Source organism: Paramacrobiotus metropolitanus, unplaced genomic scaffold (genome assembly GCF_019649055.1).
Source record: "Paramacrobiotus metropolitanus isolate TYO unplaced genomic scaffold, Prichtersi_v1.0 Parri_scaffold0000001, whole genome shotgun sequence".
Lineage (NCBI taxonomy): Eukaryota > Metazoa > Tardigrada > Eutardigrada > Parachela > Macrobiotidae > Paramacrobiotus > Paramacrobiotus metropolitanus.
Genome location: NW_026570221.1, coordinates 1,775,106 through 1,798,106, shown reverse-complemented (window position 1 = coordinate 1,798,106; position 23,001 = coordinate 1,775,106). Strand labels below are relative to the sequence as shown.

At 45.4% G+C, this 23,001-nt stretch overlaps 1 protein-coding gene across 1 annotated transcript; it reads right to left on the bottom strand.

Moving 5' to 3' along the window:
* Positions 1-793: 793 nt before the first annotated feature.
* On the bottom strand, positions 794-15,304 carry LOC129593557 (uncharacterized). The gene is made up of 4 exons (XM_055489970.1): positions 15,075-15,304; positions 3,330-3,666; positions 2,640-3,185; positions 794-970 (listed from the first exon to the last, which is right to left on the bottom strand). Exons 1-4 carry the CDS (start codon positions 15,302-15,304, stop codon positions 794-796), a joined length of 1,290 nt encoding a protein of 429 aa, XP_055345945.1.
* Between the last annotated feature and the right edge of the window lie 7,697 nt (positions 15,305-23,001).

The window sequence follows — 23,001 nt, the reverse complement described above, 5'->3', positions numbered from 1 at the left end:
AGCCAGGTTCGTCATCTTTTATGGCCTGTCTATATCGGTCTTCAATCAACATTCTGTCCGGCAATCCCACATTCTGATAGTGTGTCTTAGTAATCAATATCCGGAAAATTTCCATATTGCCCCGAATAGCTTCTCTTGTTACAATCCACATGGGATTCTCCAGTCTTGTTGCGCACGCCCAACATGGGTATTTACCGCTCTTTATAATGTTATTCCGTTTACAGTCCGGACACCTCGGATTATAGCCCGTAGACTTGTCAATGTCAGATCCCGTTCCTGAACTTTGAGGAATGGCTTGACCTTTTTGTGCCATTTCTCCACTTTGAATCTGCAATTAAAACAACTCCGTCATAGTAATTTTCTCCACGATAATCTCTTCCTTCTTATCCGTTAACACGACTTTTCTATCATCCTTACGCCTATCTTAGGCTATTCCGTTACTGAGCTGAGACTTTCCTAGCTCGTGCTACCCTTTCTATCACTGTAACGTGGTGACCTTTCTCACGTTATTAGCGTTTCCTGACTACTGTGACCTTTTTCTGTTAGTCTTATCGTCGCTACTTCTCGAGTTGACCTTTTCACTTTCAATTTTCCGTAAAGCTTTTCTCTTTCGTTTTTAATTATTTTTATGCTTTTTCTGTAATATGCAGGGTTCATTACTCGCTGCATATTATACTCGTCCCATTCACTCAGACTCCTTCGCCGGCGGGTTATACGGTTTGAAGTCAACTCGTCCATCCTTATTAATATGAAGCGCTTCGTCTGCAATCAAGGCTTCAACGGCATTCGTAATTCATTCTTTGTCTTTCTCGATATTCAGTTCTCCCAGTTCATGATGGACAGCCATGAAATTTGAAAGGTCACCCCATGACGCTCCATTGGTACCGCCAATGGCGCCCAAAGCCACATCTGTGACGGCTATCTTCCAGGCCTCCAGCTCCATTTTAAGTCTGGGTGTGCGATCCTTGCCCTGTTTCGGAAGGTAGTAAATAACTTTGTTGTCCTTGTTATATTTACTTCCCAACTTTCCTTCCTTATACGCTCGTTTCAAGACTCGCTCGCTCATGCTGAGTGACGATCTTCCTTTCGAGTTTTCGGCGACTTGTCTTTTTAGTTCCATCCCAAGCATTTCGTGTTCTCTAGTACTCTGAATCGCAGCCTGGACTTCGTTCCATGTCCGGTTATTCACATCCAACGGTGCTCCTAACGTATAATCTGTCGCCTCCTTTGTCTTCGTACTGCTGTTTTCCGTTTTCTGGGGGGATAGTGCCGAGTCCGTTGGGTCCGCTTCTTCTGTCTCAACAATCTTTAACTTTGCCAACGAGCCTGGTGATGACTGAGCAGATTTCGGTTCAGCCGCTTTCTCTTTCTGTGGCAGTCTCATGACCTCCCACTTCACCTGCCAACTTCGATCGCTATTTCTCGAAAGCATCCTTCAATGGTACGAACAATGATCTCTGAAACACCTGACGCGCGGAGGCTGCTGCTGCTTCTGCTTCCGCTGCCGCTTTCTCCATTGGGAGCATGACCTTTTCTTTCTCCCCTTTTTGCGGAGCCTCATGACCTTTCGTTTGAACTTCTGCCACAGTTCCAGATGTCTCTTGGCCTTTGGACTGGTCATCCTTTTCTGTCGCTGGTTCAAGAGGCGTTTGTGTCGTAGGGTCATCGTCACTTTCTTCCGATTCCTCATCCATTGGTCCTTTCGTTTTTGACACTCTCGGGGCTTGTGCTTTAACCCGAGCGGCTTCTTCTTCAGCCCTTAGCTGTGCGATCTGATTCAGTATGGGAGTTGTCGAGTCTCCGGTCAATGGAACTGTGACCTTTTTCATATCCTGGCTTTCGGACATATGACAGTGGCCCTGTCTTTCCGGCGGTATCAGACCTACTCTCGTATATCTGATCAGCTGTCCTTTATGTGCATTCGTTGTCGAAAGGATGTTCTGTCTAATCATCCGCGGCAATACACGCTCGGTGGCCGTGTCAATTTCCTTTATCATCCCTTTTCCGTCGTTCCAAACGGCATTGATGTATTGACTGATCCGGTGACTCGTTGACCCCAACGGGCTTGTCATTCCCGCGATTGCCCTTTCTACTCGCATTGAGGTATCTTCGTTTGGAGTCGTCAGTGCCTTATCTGAACTCGCCGGTCTGAATAACTTAGCCTTATACGCAAAGTTAGGATGCTTCTGAATAAAGTTTCCCGCATTTCGAGCGAATTCCAAAACCACGTCGAACTTTTGTTTGGTGTAACTGCGGCGCATTTCTTTCTTCAAGTATGTCTTCAGGCCCGCTCTGAATTTAGATGTCACCGATGTCGTTCTTATTCGTGTAAAGTTTTTCTCGGCACCATTGTACGCAGCGATAATTTCGTCGATCGTAGTCAGATTGTCGTTGTCAGGATCGTCAAATTCGTCTTCAACTCCCGAAAAGTCAAGTTCGCTGTCACCCTGTGGCTCAGTGTAATTGGCCATCGCCATTGCATCAATTTTCATGGCCGCTTTGCCTTACTTTTCCGACTTAGCGGGTTCGCTCTTTGCTTTTTTCTTTTTGTCCATAGCCCCTGCTAGGCTTCTCGGTCTGGCCGTTTTCGGGTCTGGTTGTGACCTTGTGCTAACCGTTGAAGTACTCGGTAAGCTCACTTCTGACGCTTCTGATTCTCGTGACGTCTCTCGTTTTGCTTTTTCACGCTTTCCTTTCTCTCTACGCTCTTTCGGAGTGGATGCCGAGATGACGACCGGAACAATCTGCTTCACCGCTATGACCTTTCCTTTAGTTGTCGGCGGTTCATCAGTCTTGGCCTTGGAGGTTGCCGATTCGATTACGAATTTCTTCGAAGTTGTAGGTGTCGATGACCTTGCTTCAACTTCGCCAACTGTTTCATCAAGAATTTCGACATCGGGAGAGGACGGCTTGTCCTTTTTCTTTCTCTCTCCCGTCTTCCTTCCGTGACCCTTAGCTTCTTTTTCATCGCCCTTCTTCTTCTTTTTATCATCATCTTTTGATTCTTTTTTGCCGCTTTTCTTAGTCTTGCCCCGTTTCATAGCTTCTTCCAATTTATCTGCTTTTTTCGGCTTAACGGCCACTTTTGGAGGCTGGTTATCTTCCTCGGCTATCTCGTCCTCTTCATCTTCATCGACCGATTCTTCTGCCGAATCGTCGTCAGCTTCCTCCTCTTCCGAATCGTCCTGTTTTTATGGTCGCCTGGTACTCCCCGTTCCTGCCACTTCGGCTACGGAGGCCTCTGCCATCTCTCCGGCTCCACTTTCTTGTGCCGGGTGTTTGCCCTGAATTTCCAAGTGAGGTGTTTCTTTTGTCTGTCCCTGTCTCACAATCTCCCACAGAGGGTTCAGTTTCGCGTCGTAGAATACCGTTTTATACGATCCGTTTTCCATTCTTCTTGTGAGTCGGAAATGAGCTTTATCTATCTCCGCTCGATGCCGCATCATGCTGATCAGTGTGTTCGATTGGACTATCGGATCTTGATGTTCACTTTTTGGTATCAGGTCCCACAGCTGGTCGAGGGCTGTCTGGTTAGCATGTTCGGCGCTCTCTTCTGACACATCCCATGGGGCGTATGGAATCGGATCTCCTGTTACCGGGTCGACGATTACTGCGGTTATGCCGTCCATTGCTCCATCGCCAAAATGGAGTTTCAGCGTCACCTTCCTGCATGTTCCTTCAGTATATTTCAGGGTCGACTCGTAATCATCTAATGTTCGTTTAGCCGGATCTGGGTCCGCTGTCGGTTTTGGCCGGATTCTTTCTTTCGTGAACAACTTTCCATCCGCTGTGTGTGTGTATGCCAAGTGGTCGTCATTCGTGCCCACTTTAATTCGGATCAATGCGTCCTCTTCATTCGCTATTTTCGACACCACGTGTTTCATCATCTGAATAAGGACTCTCGGATTATGACGCTCTTCCGGGGGAATGAATTGTAACGCCTCGTTGACTTCTGTCTTTGACCTTTCCCCAATCTCAGTTTTGACTGACTTATCTGCAAGAGGATTGTATGAGTCAATCTCCTTATTCGTTCTTTTATCAACTATCCGAGCCGTGACCTTTCGTTCATTATGGTCTGTCCCGGTATATTTGACTGTGAAAGTCCTGCATTTCGGAAATCGAATCTGGTCTTCCGTTGTAGGTGGCGTGGGTGGAACACTCTTTCTACCCACCGGGATCGGGGCTTGTGGCTTAGCCGGCGGTGCTTTACTTGTTGTGACCTTTTTGGTCCGCTGCCCTTTCTTGTCATGTTCTTTTGGACTTATCGTCGGTGACCTTACTCTTTTTCCACTTTTTACGGTCCCGCTAGACGGCTCTGTAACCGAACTGGTACGTCCGCGTGCTGATCCTGCGGTTGAACTGGCCCGTGACCTTTCTGCACGGTCAGTTAATTCTGCATCAATTTTTCTCTTTGTTTCCAGGAGGGCACTGTCCGACATCTCATCAACTGGTGCTTCAACTAATGCCCGTGACGGCCCCGCCACGCTGCTTGTCGAAGGTCTCCTTTCTTTAGGAATCGTCTTAAGGAATCCCTGTATCTTCTCAATCATCGGCGGCCATTTTCGGTTGGTTAAAGCCGGATGGTATTGTTTCATCGAGGCGATTCTGATCGCTAACTCTTTACGTTGAACTTCAATGATTTTAGTTTTTTCCTTCATCGCGATGTGAGCTGCTTCAATGATCGCGTCCAAACTGATTAATCTTCCATAAAATGCGTGATCATCCTCAACTTGCATGTGAATTCTATAAAGATCCCGACACATTCGGTTGAAATCCTGGATGGCCTCTGTATCAGCCGCTGTCAATCTTTCTCCGTTGCTCACAATCACGTTCAATCGCGCATCATCTTCTCTCATATCCAGCGGAAGTTTCGGTGAGTACTCGTGCACGATTGGTTCACCCGGGGGCGTTGCCCGTAGACCATCTGGTCCGACCTGCTCCAAGTTTGGGCCCAACGACGGCAATATGCCTCGCGGTCGTGGTGAATCAAACCGATTTCCTCCTCGCCTCTTTCCTTTTTGTGGCGAGTTCCGGTGAGGTCGTTGCGCTCCCATTTGCTGCGGTGTTCTCAAACGAGGTGTTCCAATGTCCGACAGTGACAGACCTCCCGTTTCTGGAAAGGGTGGCAGTATCGGAGATGACCTTTGTGACTGCACCGGAGTCGCTAACATTCCACTAAATCCGCCCCATGTCCCATAAATCTACTCGGTGTAGTCTGTTGCGGTGGCGGCATCAACATTCTTTCCGGTCCCATCATCACCTGCGATGGTCCCATCGGTGGGGTATATACTCCTGGGTACGGCTGATAAGGGGCATTGTGCATCGGTTGTTCTGTATACTGGGTTCCGGCAGTTGAGCCGTGGTGCACCCAATTAACCGTATCTTGGTAATTCGTCGGCTGTCCCGGATCATGATACACATAATACCCTGGGCCACCATAAGCGCCTCCTTCGACTGTTCCAGGTTCGTTCTGTGCCGTTCCTACCGACGACGTCGACCCCTCACCATATGAGGTGTCGTACCCGTATTAACCTTCCATTCTTTTTGGGGTCGATGTCTTTAACGCATTTCCAATACTTTCCGAGTCAGAATTATCTGAATTTTGTCGTTCCAATCTGTCCATTAACTGCGCTTACCTTCTGTAACAATGAAACGGTATTGGTTAGCTTTATAACGGTGATGACCTTTTTACACCTTCCCAACTCCTATTTTTAGTGAAGTGAACCCCTTCTTCGTATTTATGTGGGTTATTTGTTTTTGCGTCCTTTAGTTATCTGATCAAGGAGTTCTTTGTTGGCCGCATCTTCAACTTCACCTTTCTGGGTCAGCAATTCAGTAGGAGTTAGTTTCTTTTTCTTCTGTTTAACCTTTCGGTCATCGATTGCTTTCGCTATGTCACGGCCCAGTTGTTCAGCTTTTGATTTGACTGCCTCTATTTCCTCTTTTCTCTTTTTTATGAGGTCATTCTCATTGCCGGCAGTGCGTGGTTCGAAAAAATTCGAATCGCGCTCTGATATCTCAGCGCCAGTTCGCTGTTTCGAAAGGTCATCCTTGTCCCCGGTAGCAGTGCGTGGTTCGAAAAAAGGTTTTTGGTTCAGTTCAAAATCTTTTTGTGAAGCGCGTCCTGCTACTTCATTATCGGTTCCCTCGCTGGTGACCTTTCTGTCAAATTCCCAGCTTCTGCGTTCAACTTTGCTGTAACGGCTGTTTCAAAATCTTTATCTTCTTTCCTTTTTCTTCCTCTTTTCTTTTTTGGTTTGTCTCCGTTTTTCGTATCAGGTAGCAGAATGCGTGGTTCGAAAAATTGACTTGGTCCATTTTTCGGATCATGCTCAGCTTCTTCCGCTTCGTTATCATCCACTTTTTCCATTTCGGGTAGCAGAGGGGGTTCGAAAAAGGGATCTTTTTGAGAAGTGCGCTCTGCGCCCTCATCCGCTATTTCCATTTCAGGTAGTAGAGGTTGTTCGAAAAAATTTGAAGTACGCTCTGGTACTTGCTTCGCTGTTTCCTCGACCGGTAATGGCGGATGCCATGGTTTCAAGCGGTCAATCGAAAATACCTTCAAATCCGCCTTTTTCTTTGGATTCTGTTCAATGACCTCTGCTTCATTTGTTCGTGGGTAACTGAGGATCTTCTATACTTTATCGTATTTCGACTTAAAGTCCGATTGGTTTTCTTTCTTCCCTTGTTTCGTGTCTTTAGGTAAACGTATCAATACAAGGTCGCCCACTTTAAAGTTAGGCTCCGATTTCCTCTTGTTGTAGATTTCCGCATTATTCTCGTATGCATCTTTGATATTGCACCTCGCCACTTCTTCTGCAAAGGTCAGATTCTTTTTCATGGTCTCCACCCACTCATCGGGAGTGCCATAGTCGTCTGGGATATTCGTTTTTGTGACCACATCTTCCGGCATTGTCATTTCTTTGCTGTGTAGCATGTAATATGCCGAGTAACCAGTTGTGGCGTGTACAACTCTGTTCATCGCCGAAATAACATATGGAAGGTACTTGTTAAGCTTCCTTTCATTTCCCGCTTTCAGATACTGAGCCAGGCCATCCGCAATCGTCTGCATCTGTCTTTCAACTTGGCCTTGACCTTCTGGATGATACGCCGTTCCAAACGTGTGTTTAATCTTGAACACGTTGGTGACCTTTGTCAACACTTCAGCTGTAAAATGCCGTCCACGATCCGTGTGTAGGATGTGCGGTGCTCCGTGTACCAATATTACATGCTTTACGAACACTTTTGCAAACTCTTTAGCCGTTGCCGTCTTCATTGGTACCGCAATCACGTTTTTCGTCAGCTGATCGATGAATACCGCTATGTACTTGTATCCTCGTTTCTTCGTTGGTAACAACGGTTCCTTCAGATCCGCGCAAACTCGGAAGAACGGATGTCCCACTTTGATTTCTTGCAATTTTCCTGGTGGACATTTCCTTGGCGTTTTGCGGAACTGACATCCTTGGCAGGCAAGTATGTAATTCTTTACATCTGTACTCATTCGATCCCAATAATAACGGAGTCTTATCGCTGATAGTGTCTTTTCGAATCCCAAATGGCCTGCCGCTTTCTCGTCGTGCAATGCGTGGATTATCGCTCTTCGCATTGACAACGGTACCACATATGACCTTTCAAGTTTCCCATTTTTATCCTTTACTCGGTACAGTATGCCATTCCACAACTGGTAATGAACTTCAAATTTCGATCTCGTTTCAGAATCTGGTAGATGTTCCAGTTCATCTATTATCATTGCCAGGTGGGGATCTTTTAACTGTTTGTTCCGCAATTGCAAGTTCAAGTCATCTTCTTCCTCCTCATCACCTTGCAGGTTAACGATACGAACTGTTGCCGTGCTGAGCACGTTCCAGTCCTTGATGATCTTACAGCGTGGTAGTGGTTTGTACCCCTTCTTCATCTGTTTCGGGAATCTCAGTAGCTTTATCGGACACTCGTTCAACGCCTGTGCCACTTTGTCCGCTTCCCAAAGGTCATCTGTATTCTCCGTTGTTTCAACAAGTCTCGTGACCTTTCCATCTTGAGCTTTAGATTTGTCTTCAAGCCCGGTGACCTTTAAGTCACTCACGGTGGGCAACCAGCTTTTTACTCGGTTCACTTTTACTTCGTTTTCAGCCGACTCATTCGCCGTAGCTGAAGTGACCTTTAAGCGTTTTGCTCTCTGTTCCACCATCTGCAGGAACAGCTGTCCAATTTCAATTGCCGGTTCTTTCGTGTCGAATTCTTTCTTATAATTCTCGAAGTTTGGGATCTCATCAAATTCTTCCTCTTGACACGTTGGGCCTTCAATTGGCGCTCTTGATAATGCGTCCGCGCTGTCGCTATATTTTCCCGGTTTGTATTCGATTTTAAACTGATGACCTTGCAGTGCCATTGCCCATCTCGTCAAACGCGGATTCATTCCGACTTTATTCGTCTCTGACTTTAGTAAGTTGGTCAGCGCTTGATGATCCGTTCTTACAGTGAAATCCGAATAATCGATAAACGGCTTGAATTTTCTGACAGCAAATACTACTGCTAAACATTCCCATTCGGTAACGCCGTAGTTTCTCGGCTCCATGTAAGACGCGACTCGCGTACGCAATTGGATGTCCATCTTGTGACAACACGGCTCCAATTCCCTCTTTGCTGGCGTCACATTCGATAACTGTCGGTTTAGCCGGATCGAACTTTGCCAGTACTGGTCCTTCACATAACAGTTGTTTCAAACTGTTGAATTCCTCCTCGTGCACTTTTGTCCAATCTTTTTTTACTTGCTTTTCTTGTCTCAGCAATTCGTACAAATGGCATGTCTTTTGCGCGTATCCCATTATGAACTTTCGATAGTAATTCGCTAGTCCCAGGAATGACCTTCACTGCCTTTCTGTTTGAGGTCTTTTAAATTCCAAGACTGCGGTGACCTTTTCGGGGTCCATTCTGATTCCATCTTCGCTGAGTATATGACCCAGGAATCCCATTCCTCTCATTCCGAATTCACATTTTGTTGGTTTAATCGTAAACCCTGCTTCAACCAAACTCTGTAAGACGTTCCTCATATTCGGTATGAAAGTCTTTCCAGCGAAGATAACGTCATCAATGTACCCGAAAACGCAACCCTTTCTTTTCGCCTTCGAAAGTACTTTATCCATGCACAGCTGAAATGTTGCTGGTCCATTGCAGACTCCGAATGGCATTCTTTTAAATCGGAACATTCCGTCTTGTGTGAAAAAGGTCGTCTTGTCAATTGACGCTGGATCCATGGGGATCTGCCAAAATCCACTTTGCAAGTCCATTTTCCCGTAGCATTTATTGCCTGCACACGCATCAAGCAATTCATCTGGATTCGGTAACGGATAATTATTCTTTTTCGTTAGTTTATTCAACATTATATAATTGACGCAAAATCTTGTTCCCATTGTTCCGTCGCCATTCTTTTTAGCTGCGAGCACAACTAGAAAACTCCAGTCGGCATCTGATGGCTCGATTACATCTTGCGCCAGCATCTCTTCAATGTGCTTCGTTTTGAACTCGCGGCCTGTCCAACTCGTTCTGGCCGGGTTACATTTTACTGGTCTTGCGTCTCCCGTGTCAATCACATGGGTGATTCCTTTTACATCGCCGTACGGTTTCTTGGAAGTCGGTAAGACTTTCCAAAATTCCCAGAACGCGTTATACACATCATTCTTTTGTTCTTCCGTAAGGTCAGGTCCCAACTTCAAGTTTCCAATTATCTTTTTCAACTCCGCTTTCGTTACATCGTCCACTTCGGGGTCGTCAAGCACGTTCTTCACCGTGCCAGCGTTGACCTTTACGCTTTCCATGTGTTCATAGGGCTCCACATACCCCAAAAGTTGATTCTTTTTAACCGTCAAATACTTATGACTGTGATTTGCAATCACCAATTCGAAATGTTTCCCTTTTGTGTCCGTCACGCCTGCCAATGGTTGTACATCGGACTCAGCCTGTATAATTGGAGTAAACATGAACTTTGTTTGAACCGGCGCGTATTTTCCCATCTTGACCTTTACACGCGAACAGACTGACGGTTTTAGCTTTATCCGTTGGTCGCTATAAACTCTAATCACGTCTTTTGATAGGCTTGTTCGTTGAACTTTTATTCTTCCGACCTTAATATGTTGTTCTTTCTCTTCATCAACTTCATTATCTCCATCCAAGTCCAGCAAGTCTTCCTGTTCCGAAAAGTCATTCACGCCCGAATCTTCCGAAGTAGTCGAGTTATCGCTTGAACTCGTCCACTCTGAGTCTGAGTTACTGCTCTCGCATTCTTGTGCGGTAACTTAACCTTTATCAGTCTTTTCGAGTGGGCGTTCATCAACTCCTTTGTCCTCGGATGAAAGGTCACTTTCATTTTCCCGCGAATCGCTAAGTTTTTTCACTTTCGGGTTTTTGAGCAGAGGTTTGCCCGTTTCTTTTGTCCTTTTTCCATTTCGTGCGGCGATTCTCGGGTGGCTCCTTGCTATCCGTATTCTCGTCAATGACCTTTCTGTCAAATCTGAGTTTGACCTTTCTGTGTTACGATTTGCCTCTTCCAACTCGTCAATTTCTTCGAGGCTCAACAATGACCTTTTAGTCCCTTCATTTTTCTCGGATGACCTTTCGTCAGGTTTTGCCTCAGGTACTGGGTTTTGCTGTTCATTCGATATCCTTTCCACTTCCTCTTTAAATTTTCTCCACATTTCTCCTCTGTCTGTTGACATTTGTGCTATGTTAAAAGCTGATGTACGTGATTCTTCCGTTTCCTTCGATCCGCCTTCAACCGTTTCCTTTTGTGTTTCTTCCTCCTCTGTTTCTTTTTGAACCGTTTCGTAACCTTTAGGTCGTTTCGGACCGACGAAGACACAATTTGCCATCAGCTCTTCAGTAACCCAATCATCGCTTGGAATCGTTTCGTACATGCACCACGTATCGCCACTTCGTCCTGGGTAGTCTACACCGTCTGGATCTGGTGCAAAGGTTACCTTTTTCTTTTGCATTAACCCCGGTAACCTTTTTTTCCGGGTTACTTGTAATTCTCTCATCTCCTTTACATCAAATATAGGAATCTCTGCTTCGAATTTCTTCCAATATTTGTCGAATACGTCCCAATCATCTTCTTTTAGTGCTTTGCAGAACACTTCCACTGACTCGTATACTGATGTCCCGAATCCTGTTGGGAATATAACCGTTCTAACTTGACCTTTATACATATGGTTAACGCGGAAGTCCCAAAATAATTCAATTCTTGCTTCTTCCCACAACTGTACTTCTTCATTCATTTCTTCTGTCTTTCTCTCAAGTTTCCGTTTCGTTGATACTGGGTCAAAAGGATCTTGGATTTCGTTATCCGCGCGTTGTTGCCAATGGTCTAGCCATTTCCCTCTCCCCATTATGAAGTTCTTTATGCCTGATAACCATGCCCGATATCTGTTCCAGTGATACCGTTCAATGTGCGGTTCCACATTTCGTTTGTCCGCATGATGCTTTTTACTTCCTTTTGAGCTTGACCTTTTAGGTCTGCTAGTGCGGCATTACATCTGGGCCACTCTGAAAGGTCATCTTGAGAGGCATTCTCGCGATATTCAGCACATTCCCATTGAGGCTGTACTCTGCATGGATCCTCATAGTAACCGTGGTGACAACTCCCGGCTCGTTCTTCTGGAGTTAATGTCCTTTGACTTGTTTGCGGGTTAACATCTTCCTGTGCTGTGGCATCTTGTGGAGTCGCGCTTTTGTCCTCAGAGGATATTCCGATGACCTCCGGTTCTTTTTCTGTTCTGTGGCTTTTTAACTGCTCAAGCGCCTTGTTGCGGATTTCACTTGTAAACATCTGTTCCTCTTCGGCTATTCGTTTCAGTACCCTTAACCTTTCACTCTTTTTATCCTTCCACACTTTAGCCGTCTTTATTCCCAGGGCCTCCGGTACTGGGATCGGCTTTGCCCACTCCGTGCCAGGCACGAGCGATTGTTTCGCTGCAGCTGTCGCTTCCTTCTGTGTGACAGCTATCTCTTCAAGCGTTGGTGACCTTTCGTCATTGATAGCAGAGTGTGGTTCGAAAAAGGGTTCCTTATGAGAGTCACGTTCTGTTGCTTCTTCTTTAGTTTTATCTGGTGACCTTTCATTTTGGGTAGCAGATCGTGGTTCGGAAAAGGTCTTGCTGACGTTTTTCGGATCCGGCTCTGGTGCCAAGTTCTCAACTCGTATCGCCGGTGACTTTTCATCTTTCGTTCCCAGTGCCTCTGGTACTGGGATAACTTTTTCAACATTTCCATTTTCATTTTTCGTTTCCAGTGCCTCTGGTACTGGGACAATTTCTTCTTGATGCACTTTCAACTCTTTCTGTTGTGTCATTCCCGGTGCCTCTGGTACTGGGATGACGTTTTCTCTTCCCTTGTGTGTCAGCATTGACCGATTCAATGTGTTTTAAATTTCCTGCTGGATCACTTTCAACTGCTCGAATGTCGACAGTTCTTTTTGCTCCAGCTTTTTCTTTTCTTTTCCCGGTGCCTCTGGTACTGGGATTAGCGTTTTATTATCCGTTTGAGCATTTCCCGTCTATTTTACAAGTTCGGTGACCTTTCCGACTTGTACTTTAGCAACTGGTTTCGGGTAATCTTCTTTCTCTTCTTCGCCTTCGTTATCCATCAGTACGAATTTCTTTTCCAGGAAGTCAAATCCGAGTAACACCTGTACGTCGTCACACTTCCGTCGGACGTAGAATGAATGCTCACTAGTCTTTTTCCTTAAGGTCACTGGTGCTACACAGTAGTGCGTCACCAGGAATCCTGACGTTTCGCTAATTCCATTTATCTTCACCAGTCTGTCTGGTGGCAATGGGAGCATATGCAGTCCATTCTTTTCACAAAACGGTTTGCTGATCAGCGACGTCTCCGCGCCGGTGTCTAGCATTGCATTGACCTTTATGTCTCCCACTTTCACTTCGTGAGTGTACGCTTCAATTCTCTTGGGCAATTTTCCGTTTTGAATCTTCAGGGTGTGAATCTTACATTTCACAGGGATGAGCGATACTGGTCCAGGATCCGTGTCGGGAAGCACTTGTCCTTTTGCTGGAGTGCTATGACCTTTCAGTATTTCGCTCAACTTATCAATCCTGTGTGGCACGTCAGTTCGGACATCGTAAAATTTCTGCGGCTTTTTCTTATCTGTTTGCTTCTCTGCAGCAATTTTACCACTGGTGACCTTTTCAGCATTCTGCACTTGCTCGTTTGCTTTTGTGCTGGTCATATGACCTTTAGTCACTTCAATTATCGTCTGATACAGCGCTTCTTTCTTTTCATCTTTCCTTTTATCTCGCAACTTCTCGATGACTTCACTTGTTATCTGGTCAGCTCTCTTCAGTTCATCTGCTTCACTATCTTTCATCTCGTCTGGAGACCTTTCATATGTAACTATATTGTATCCCTTTTGAGTCATCCAGTCGATCACCTTTGCTGACACTTCCTTGTTCGTTTTCGTCGGATCAATTTGCGAAGACATTCCATCAGTTCGGGCTGGTGACTTGTCGTTGACATCCTTTTGCGGTGCCTGTGATAAGTCCCGTGACCTTTCAATTGCGCTACTCTGTTGTGTTTGCGCCATCTTTTTTGACCGTCCTTTTTGTTCCTTTTGCGCTAAGTCCTGTGACCTTTCGTTGCGCTTTATGACAAATCCGCCGCTTGACAACTTTTGTATGGGAACTTTTTCTCCATAGTTTAACGGTTTATCTTTTGGTGGTGCATTTCGCGGGTAATTCGCGTCGGCGAATGTCTTCTTATATTCTTCTACGTTGAATACTGGGACAGGGTTCGGTGACCCTTTCGTTGGTTTCCCGGTAACCAACTCTTCTAATCTTTTCCTCTCATGTTGTGTTCGCAATTCTTGCATGTCCCAGTAACCTTCTTGTGACATTCCCGCTTTCTGTTTCGCTTTTGGCGTTACGGGTATTCACATCCCGTGATTCCCGTTAGGTCTGTAGGCCACTTTTCGCCAGATTTCCTTCCGTTGCAGCGTTATTGCATCTACAAGTGAATCGTCGGAATTCTGTTGTGCCGGTTTGCTATTCTTTTGCTGCGCTGTTCGCAGTGTCAAGTCTGTTTCTTGACCTTTTATCACGACGCTGTCCCGGTGACCTTTAGCGTTCGCACTCGCTCCATGACCATTCACGTAGACCTTTCCCACGGAAGGTGACCTTTCATCTTTACTGCCCGTTGTGGCATCCTGCTTTAAGTCTTTATCTTCCAAGCAACTGCAAATCTTGGTCGGATCTCCGTTTCCGTATATCCTGTCTCCATTACGCGACAGTTGCAACGTGGCTCTATGTCCGGTTGCTGTCCTTTCACGACTTCTTTCTGGGGTTGTGACCTTTGGTTATTCGTTTTGTTATTTTCTGCCAAGTATTTTCGGAATTTCGCATGTTGCTCATCGTCCACTTCTTCTGGTTCGCAATTACATTTTGTTTGTTGACAATTTCCACTCGCAGTATCATTCTGCGGTGATGACCTTTGATTCAGCAGCGCCTGTTGAATCTTCGCGTTTCGTTGTGCGCATCGTTGCGCTAACACTTCCTCGCTGCAATACGGTGACCTTTCACTTGGCTGCACTTTTTGCAGTGTCGCGCTACCGTCACGACAATTTCCACTCGCAGTACCATTCTGCGGTGACCTTTGGTCCCGTTGCGCGTTTCCACTCGCAGTACCATTCTGCGGTGACCTTTTGTCCGCTTGTGCTGGTTTCTCGATAACCAGTTCCTTTTGCTGCTGTGACGGCATCCATATAGCCGTTTCACATTCTTTTTGAGTCGACGGCATCGATATAGCCGTTTTTCTTTGCTGTGACGGCATCCATATAGCCGTTTCCTGTGGTTGCGGCATCCATATGGCCGGTCCACCTTCGTTGTGCACTGACGGCATCCCTATAGCCGTCGCAGTGGTCACGTTCACTGCAGTGCCATTCTGCAGTGGTGACCTTTCCGTTCCCCCTTTATCCGGTGGTTTAGGGTCGGGGCGATCAGTAGGCTCACCGGCGCCTACTGATCTTGCCCGTTTCCCTGAACCGGCGCACCACCTTGTTGCGCGCCCTGCACATTTCCTTGTTGTTGTCCGATATCGTCTGCCGGGTTAGGGTTCTGTCCTCCGGCGTTATCGTATTGGCCACCACCCTGTTGGTAGTTTCCTTGGCCACCTCCATTTCCGCCGCCTGGGTTGTTTCCGCGGCCGAAGCCTCTGCCACTTCCTCTGAAGCCGCCGCGGTATCCGCCACGGCCGTAGCCACCGTTATTCTGGCCACCACTATTTCCATTCCCGTAATTACCATTTCTATTTCCCTGCTGATTCTGGAAGTTCGCCTTCGCCTGGTACCATTGTGTAATCAAGTCGTATCCGTTTGCCACCGCTTGACGCCAGCCGCCCGTGGCGCGAAGCCGTTGCCATTCTCTGAAGGCAAAGAGGTTCGGATTCTGTTCTGGTGGTTTGTTGGCGAATTTGCACCCTTGCGTCTGGTGGTTTCCGTACATGCAGTGCTGACACATCTGCACTCCGTTTGCCACCCATCCGTCAATCAATTGAAACTTGAATTCTGTCCGTGACCCTTGTTGCTGCTGATAATTGTTCTGGTTTCCTCTGTTCGGCTGGAAGTAGCCTTGACCTTGAACTTGATTCTGGAAGTTTCCTTGACCTCCATTCCAGTTTCCGTTTCCGTATCCGTTTCCACCGAAATTTCCGTTGCCCACTCCTTGTTGTGGTACCCCAACATTCAAGGGGCCACATTCTGTGGTACCGGTGGGATCACCTGTTGGGGTATTGGTCTCACTTGAGCCGCTGCTTGTATTGCCGCTACCATTGCGTACGTTATCGGCTGTCCCGTCTGGCTGTCGATAAAGGTCATTTCCTTGGTGACCTCTCTGACCGGAGTTTCCACGCGGTATCCCACCGGCTGTTGGACTGGTGCAGCTGCCATCCTTTGTTGTGGTACATTTTCAACTTGGCCTTGGCGGATGGTCACGTATTCCTGATTACGTTGACCTTTTGGCGCCTTGTACTTTTCTTCTCCCGTTGCCCAATGTCGGAAAAAGTCCTTTACGTCGGTTGGCGTTCTGCACTTTTGTGTACGCAGGGCTTTGTAGAGTTCATTGTCCCCTCTGTATCCTTCGATTAAGAAGCCCACCGCTTGTTTTTCCGTGATGATCCTTTTTGCTTTGAACCGCATCATCGCCTGATAATACTGGTCAAGCGATTCTTTTCCGAGTTCGAATTTTCTTGCATAGGCCTCACGTAAGCCTAAGACTTCTTCGTCTCGGTCGCCATATTCATCTTTGAATTTATCCATCCATTCTGTAACCGTATATTCGATTCCGTCCTCTGATGCGACGTCCTTTTCGCTTTCGAACCAGGTTTTAGCAGGGCCTTTCACCGCGCTGGCTATCTCGATCATAATCTGGTTATCGGTGAGTTGGTACGTTTTTTGGGTGTCTTTTACCAGTCCTGTCCAACCATTCACGGTATCACGACTGCCGTCAAAGGTCATGAGAGGTGTTTTCCGTGCCATGGAGTTAAGTGCTTTTGCTAATGCGAAACCCCCTCTCGGATCCTCTTCTTCTTCGCTGCTTTCATCATCGTTTAGGTTTCGCTTCGCCTTTGCATAGCGGGATTTCCTTGGACGCTCTTGCCGGCTAGAGGGTCTGTCTCGTCGCCCTTCGTCAATGAATACGTTCGTTTCAATATGCGGGGGAAACTGGGAAGGATCGCCTCGACTCATATCCGGGTAACCTTCCGACAGCTGCTCTTTGTCCTCATTAACCTTTTCGCCGTTACTCCGTTTTAACGCTTCCTTTGCCGGTACCTGTTCGTAGCGGCATTTCGAAATGGAAGCTTTTGCCCGTGCCCGTTTCCTGTGCCTTACTGTAACTGGGCGGGGGCGATTCCAACGTTGCCGTTTTGACTCCGTATTGCAGGAGCTGTTCATCTTTGTGCTTATTCGACATATTGAGCGCTTTATTCTCGTCTTCGAGACGTCTGATTTTCAGCTCAGATTGCTCTTTCTCAACTTTTAAATTCTGATTCTCTTGGCTGACCTTTAGCATGTGCTGGTGAAGTTGAAAGGTCTTCTCCTAGATCATCTTCTCCGTATTGTTCTCTGCCTTTTTGATGTGTTCCGCCAACTGGGTCACTTCTCTTTCCAATTTTGTATATTCCTCAGCTGCTGCTTTCAGCTGGTTTTTTGTCTGGGTGACCTCATCTTCTCCTGTCATTACCGTTTGGGTCATGTCGATCAGCTCCGTATTGAGTCTGATGATCTCCTGTGTCTTCTGGTGTACTGTCTGTTGCCATTCTTTATCTTTCCGTTCGAGTGCCGTGACCAACACGTCTAAGCGGAGTGCTTCTCGCTCCCAGCTTAACCCTTGTTCGGCAATTGTCTTAGCGGCTCCTTTCAACTCGGTATTGTCTTCGGTGACCTTCTCGATCTTTTCTTTCAACACCTTATTCTCTTCCATGATCTGTCTTATTTCATTGCTCAACCGTGCGCCTTCGGTGGCTGTAAGGTCTCGCAAGTCTTTAGCCACCCTGACGGCATCGTCAGCTCTTCTCTGATGATCTTGTGATTCCTTCTGGAGGGTTCCGATACTCTCATCTCGAAGCTTCAGATCATTCCTGAGCTTGAGCACTTCAATAGTGTTTGTTAACAGTCGCTGGGTAGCTTCGGCGAGTTTGGTCGCATAATCGTCTCTTTTTGCTTCAGCTTCAGTGACCTTTTGTTTCAGTAAGTCACACTCGTCTTTCAATTCGGCTGGGTGCCGTGACCTTTCAGCTGATTCTTCCGACATACTCTCATTAAGGTCATTGACTGCGAGGTGACCTTCCATTTCTCTGTCATCTGCCATTTTCAGATACTTGTCAGCGAATTCCTTCTGCCTTTCGTATTTCACTTTCCAACCATCTGCGGCACTTTGAAGGTCACCCTGTTGCTGCTCCAGATCGAACAGGCGGGTCTCAAGTGCCGTCAGTCTTTCTCGATATTCCTGTTTCCGCTTGTCCGCCTGACGTTCGTTATCTTCAAGTTCGTTTTCCAATTCACTGACACGTCTCCTCAAAGTTGACGTGGGACTGTTCGGTGACGGTGGTCGCACATTAATGACCTTTCCTGTTTTTGTCCGTTCAATGAGATGCTCGGGTATTTCCTTGAAAGGTGTCATCCCTTCAGCACGGTCGGCTTGTCTCATCGCGGATTGGAAAGACATATTCATCGTCGTTTCATCATCCGTGAAATATGATTCATTTGATTCATCTGAGACCATTGGAGTTGCCAAAGGTCATCACCTACAGTCTTGTCGTTCAGTGAAAGGTCATCCAATCCAAGCTCAGCAAGTTCATCTTCGGTGACCTTTGTGTCTCCAATCTTCATGTGTTGGATTGTGTTGTAAAGTCAGAATGGCAAAGCCAGACAGCTACTTATTCAAGATGGTTGCCTGCGGTGAGAATCGTGGAGTATTGACCTTTTGCTCGTAAAGTCTTTTGGTTCATGGCTCAGCTGCTAAGTTTCTGCTTATTCTACTGAATTCTACTGAATCTGAGAAGCTGCTGTAGTGGCTTATCAGCTTAGCTGCTGTAGTTTCTGCTTATTCTACTGAATTATACTGAATCTGAGAAGCTGCTGTAGTGGCTTATCAAAGGGCGAAGTGATTTGTTAAGTGTTCATTCAGCCAGGGGAGCACAAGAAACGCAGAGGCGAAACCAAAAATTTTTCTTGTTCAAATTTATCATGCCCGTGGCAACAGAGCTGCCCATCTTAGCCCTATGGCATCCATGGTAACAAGCTTTTCAGTGACCACTGGGCCTACCGCGATCGCGATGGCGAAAGGTCAGGAGTCTAAAAACACTCCCCGCACTGGGAGGATTCTTGTGCAATTTGAAGCAGAAAAATCGATTGGATAGAAGCGGAGATCATGCGTTACAATCAGAAGAGGCCGAAGGTCTGCAAGAGATGTTTAGTATTCATATAACCAGTTTACGTGATCTACATCCGTACACAAACTTTTGCGGCGCAAGTTTGTTACGAAATGCACACTTCGCGACGGTTGATCGCATTGGTCCCAGCCGCTAAGAAAACTACGAAATTTAGGAAAGAGAAAATCTAAGAAAACTTGAGAACCCCTAAGAAAGCCTAAGAAACCTAAGAAACCTGAGAATACCTAAGAAAACATAAGAAAACCTAAGAAACCTAAGAAACCTAAGAAACCTAAGAAACCTAAGAAACCTAAGAAAACATAAGAAACCTAAGAAACCTAAGAAACCTAAGAAACCTAAGAAAACATAAGAAAACCTAAGAAACCTAAGAGACCTAAGAAATGTTTCTTAAATTTTCAAAATAACGATCTCTTCGAACGATCGGACAGACAATGCATTTACATGTATGTCTATCACAATTTGTTTGGGACTTTTTGCAATCAACAATAGCGTAACATTCGCCGTTGAGACGAATTTAACGGCCGCGTCGAAATCGGTTCAGCCGTTCCAAACATTCGTCAATCGTCGTGGCGAACGTGCCGATTCCGTGATGGGGAATTAAACATGATTAATCAATTTATGTTTTTGGGGCATATTAAAATTGTTTTTTTGCGCTCTAATTCCAATTAGCGTAAGCAAAGTCATATGCGCAATAGTTGAGACGAATTTAATGCAATTAACAGTTGGCGTCGAAATCGGTTCAATTGTTCAAACATTGGCTACATTATCAATCGTGTATACGTGGTTAATTTTCAATACTTTGTAACGTGCCGATTCCGAAGGCCGCTGTCTGTCTCGGTTTTTCCGAACGATCCGCAAACAGACAATGTATTTACCATGTATGTCTATGTATGGGGGCCCATGGCAACAATTTGTTTTTTGGGGCTACTCCTTCCCTTTTGGGGCGTATCGATGGCGCCATAGCTTAAGAACATTCGCGCCGTTAAGACGAATTTAACGCACTTGGCCGCGTCGAAATCGGTTCAGCCGTTCGCCCAAACATTGGCTACATTATCAGTCGTGTATACGTGGTTACGGATGTAGATAACCAGTTTACGGAGGACTACATCCGTAACCAATTTATCGGCGTCGGCTTTTGGTGGTTGATTAACCGTTTATGTTCGGATCGAGGCCGCTGGCCGAGGGGTGTCGTGTCATTTACGTACATGGGAAACACATGGGAACAACTTGTCCATGTATGTCTATGGAGGCCCATGGTAACAATTTTCCTTTCCCGTCCCCTTTTTTCCCCTCGAGGCGCATCGTCTCGGTAATAGCGTAACATCCACCGCGTCGTTGCAGCGGTTCTAGCGCACTTGACCGCGTTGAAATCGGCCTACCCGTTCTCCCAAACATAGGTTTTTTAACCTTACTCTGTCACGGTTGTTACGGATGTAGTTAATTACACTGGTGTTTTCTTTATGCACAGCAATATACCGGGTGGCCGAACAAAATGGCGGTCTGTGTTAATGAGGTGCGCTGGGTCCGTCCAGTGTTTTACTGATACTTCATTCATTTCATTCGGAAGAGCAAACATTCCAACATATAAAAGTTTAGCCAGATCAAGGTTTAGTATAGGTATGAGATTTTCGAGAAATAATTTTTGAAAATGATCAGATTTTGAGGATGTCCCAGAAACGAAAATTCCTATTTCTCCATTTCCAAACTAAAAATTGCAGTGATCCATCAGAGTGAGTTACTGAGTCTTACTTTACTGATTCCGATAGAGAGATTATTCCCTGTTTTTCTAGTGCATAAACTTTGGCATTCTACTGAACCTGAGGCCTAAACAAACGAGAAGACCAGAAACTTTACGTGGGTCAATCTTGTGATTTTTATAAGCCAGCTATTCGAAACCAATTCTCATACCAGCGCTTCGACAGCTGACTTCATTCTAACCCGTGCCCAAAAGCGCATTCACCTAGCTACACTTATCAGTGGAACAGGCTTTTTTTGTTCCACCCTGTGATGCACACAAAAATTATAACTGAAAATGCCCAAAAAACCACATAAAAAAAGCAAGAAAATTAAAAAAATTGTTTGGGGCATAGTTTACCCTGCGCATGCACCATGCCAACAGATATTTTTTTTGTCGAAAGAAGAGTATATTTTCTTAATAAAACAGTCGGAGAAGTTCGAAAATGTCATACGGAAAAGAAGTTAGACGAAAATTTAAGGTCTGCGAGCTGGGTCATTATAACTTTCGATATGATTTCAATTGACGCCATTGCTAACAAAATTCTTTTCATACAAGGTAAAACGTTTTACTATTTTTGGTAGCTAATAAAACTGCCTATTAAATGAGCCTATACAGCTTGCAATGCGACAAGTGGTTCTCGAGAAACAAGCCAAAAGCGGAGACCGCCATTTTGTTGGGCCCGCGTCCGATCACTTCGGCCGCGTTACATTTCGGCCGCACTGGTTCACTTCGGCCAACGTTCATTTCGGCCGTAGCTCACTTCGGCCAACACTCAGTTCGGCCAACGCTTATTTCCGCAAATGGACGTTTCGGCCATCATAGCTTTTTTTGGGTTTCCCTTGTTTTCGAGATTTTTTTTAGGTGTTTTTATGCTTTCTGAAAGTTTTTTAGGTTTTCTTAGGTTTGGTATGCTTTCTTAGGTTTCTTAAGTTTCGTTATTTTCTTAGGTTTCTTAGATTTCTTAGGTTATTCTTAGGTTATTCTTAGGTTATTCTTAGGTTTCTTAGGTTTCTTAGGTTTTTTAGGTTTCTTAGGTTTCTTAGGTTTCTTAGGTTTCGTTCGTTTCTTAGGTTTCGTTCGTTTCTTAGGTTTCTTAGGTTTCTTAGGTTTGTTAGGTTTCTTAGTATTCTTAAATTTCTTAGGTTTTTTAGATTTCTTGGGTTTCTTAGTTTTTCTTTACCTTTCTTATGTTTTCACAGCTGTTCTTTGTTTATCCTTTGTTTCTTTATGAAATGAAGATTCCTTTTAATTTTTTATGAGTTACTAGGTGTCGTACGTTAAGTTTTCAGTACTTCCCTGTGACTGTAGGCTTCCTAACTTCGCATCATCGGTCTTATGACGGTTGACGAGGTGTTAATCAGAACAATTAGAAAAGGGAGACATGATATTGACTGTTCCACTTCAAAAGACAAACGTGCTCCAACGTAATTGTGCATGCAAAATGAAAACAGAACAAAATTTCGCGTATTACGAGCACTTAGCATGTTACGCGGTGCAGGTTAAAAGTTTTGGTATTTCCGCCGAAATGTACTGTGGCCGAAGTGAATTGCGGCCGAAATGAATGACGGCCGAAGTGAATGGCGGCCGAAGTGAGTGGCGGCCGAAAAACTTTGGCCGAAATGAGCGCGGCCGAAATGAAAACGGCCGAAGTGATCGGTAGCCGTTGGGCCACCCGGTAGTGGAAAAATATTGTTATGTACCTATTAATAAGCCTATTGATAAGCGTTTCGACAAGGGCACCAGCGATATCTGACTAACCAGGGCTCGGTCACCGCCCCCCCCAGAAAAATTTCATTTTTTGTTTGAGGACAGAAGAGGTATGGGGAACACTTAAAAAAATACTTTCATCGGCAATGGTCCAATGGGCGTGGCCGAACACGAATTTAATGGTTGACATTATTGCATGTACTGCCAGTTGTCGTATTGCTGTGTTGTAAGCACATAATATTATGGTACTACAGAATACACTGATAAACTTATTCCGGAGGACTGTGTTATCCATTACCACTGTAATTTTTACTCTTTTATTTCATGTTACTTCCGAAATAACTGTTTTGAAAAAGTTAAATTTTTATCAATCTCTAAAATGCATGGATTTGCAGCACACGGGTGTCAGTCAGTACAGTCGCTATTGGCGAATTCTCTAACAACAGTGATTTAGGAAATAAAATCAAAGAAAAGTAAAAACTACACTGTAACGTATAACACAGAACTCGGAAATAAAGTTATCTTTAAATTACCATATGTACAATACAGCAATATACGGCAATGGCAGTACACTGCAACAATGTCAACCATTAAATTCGTGTTTG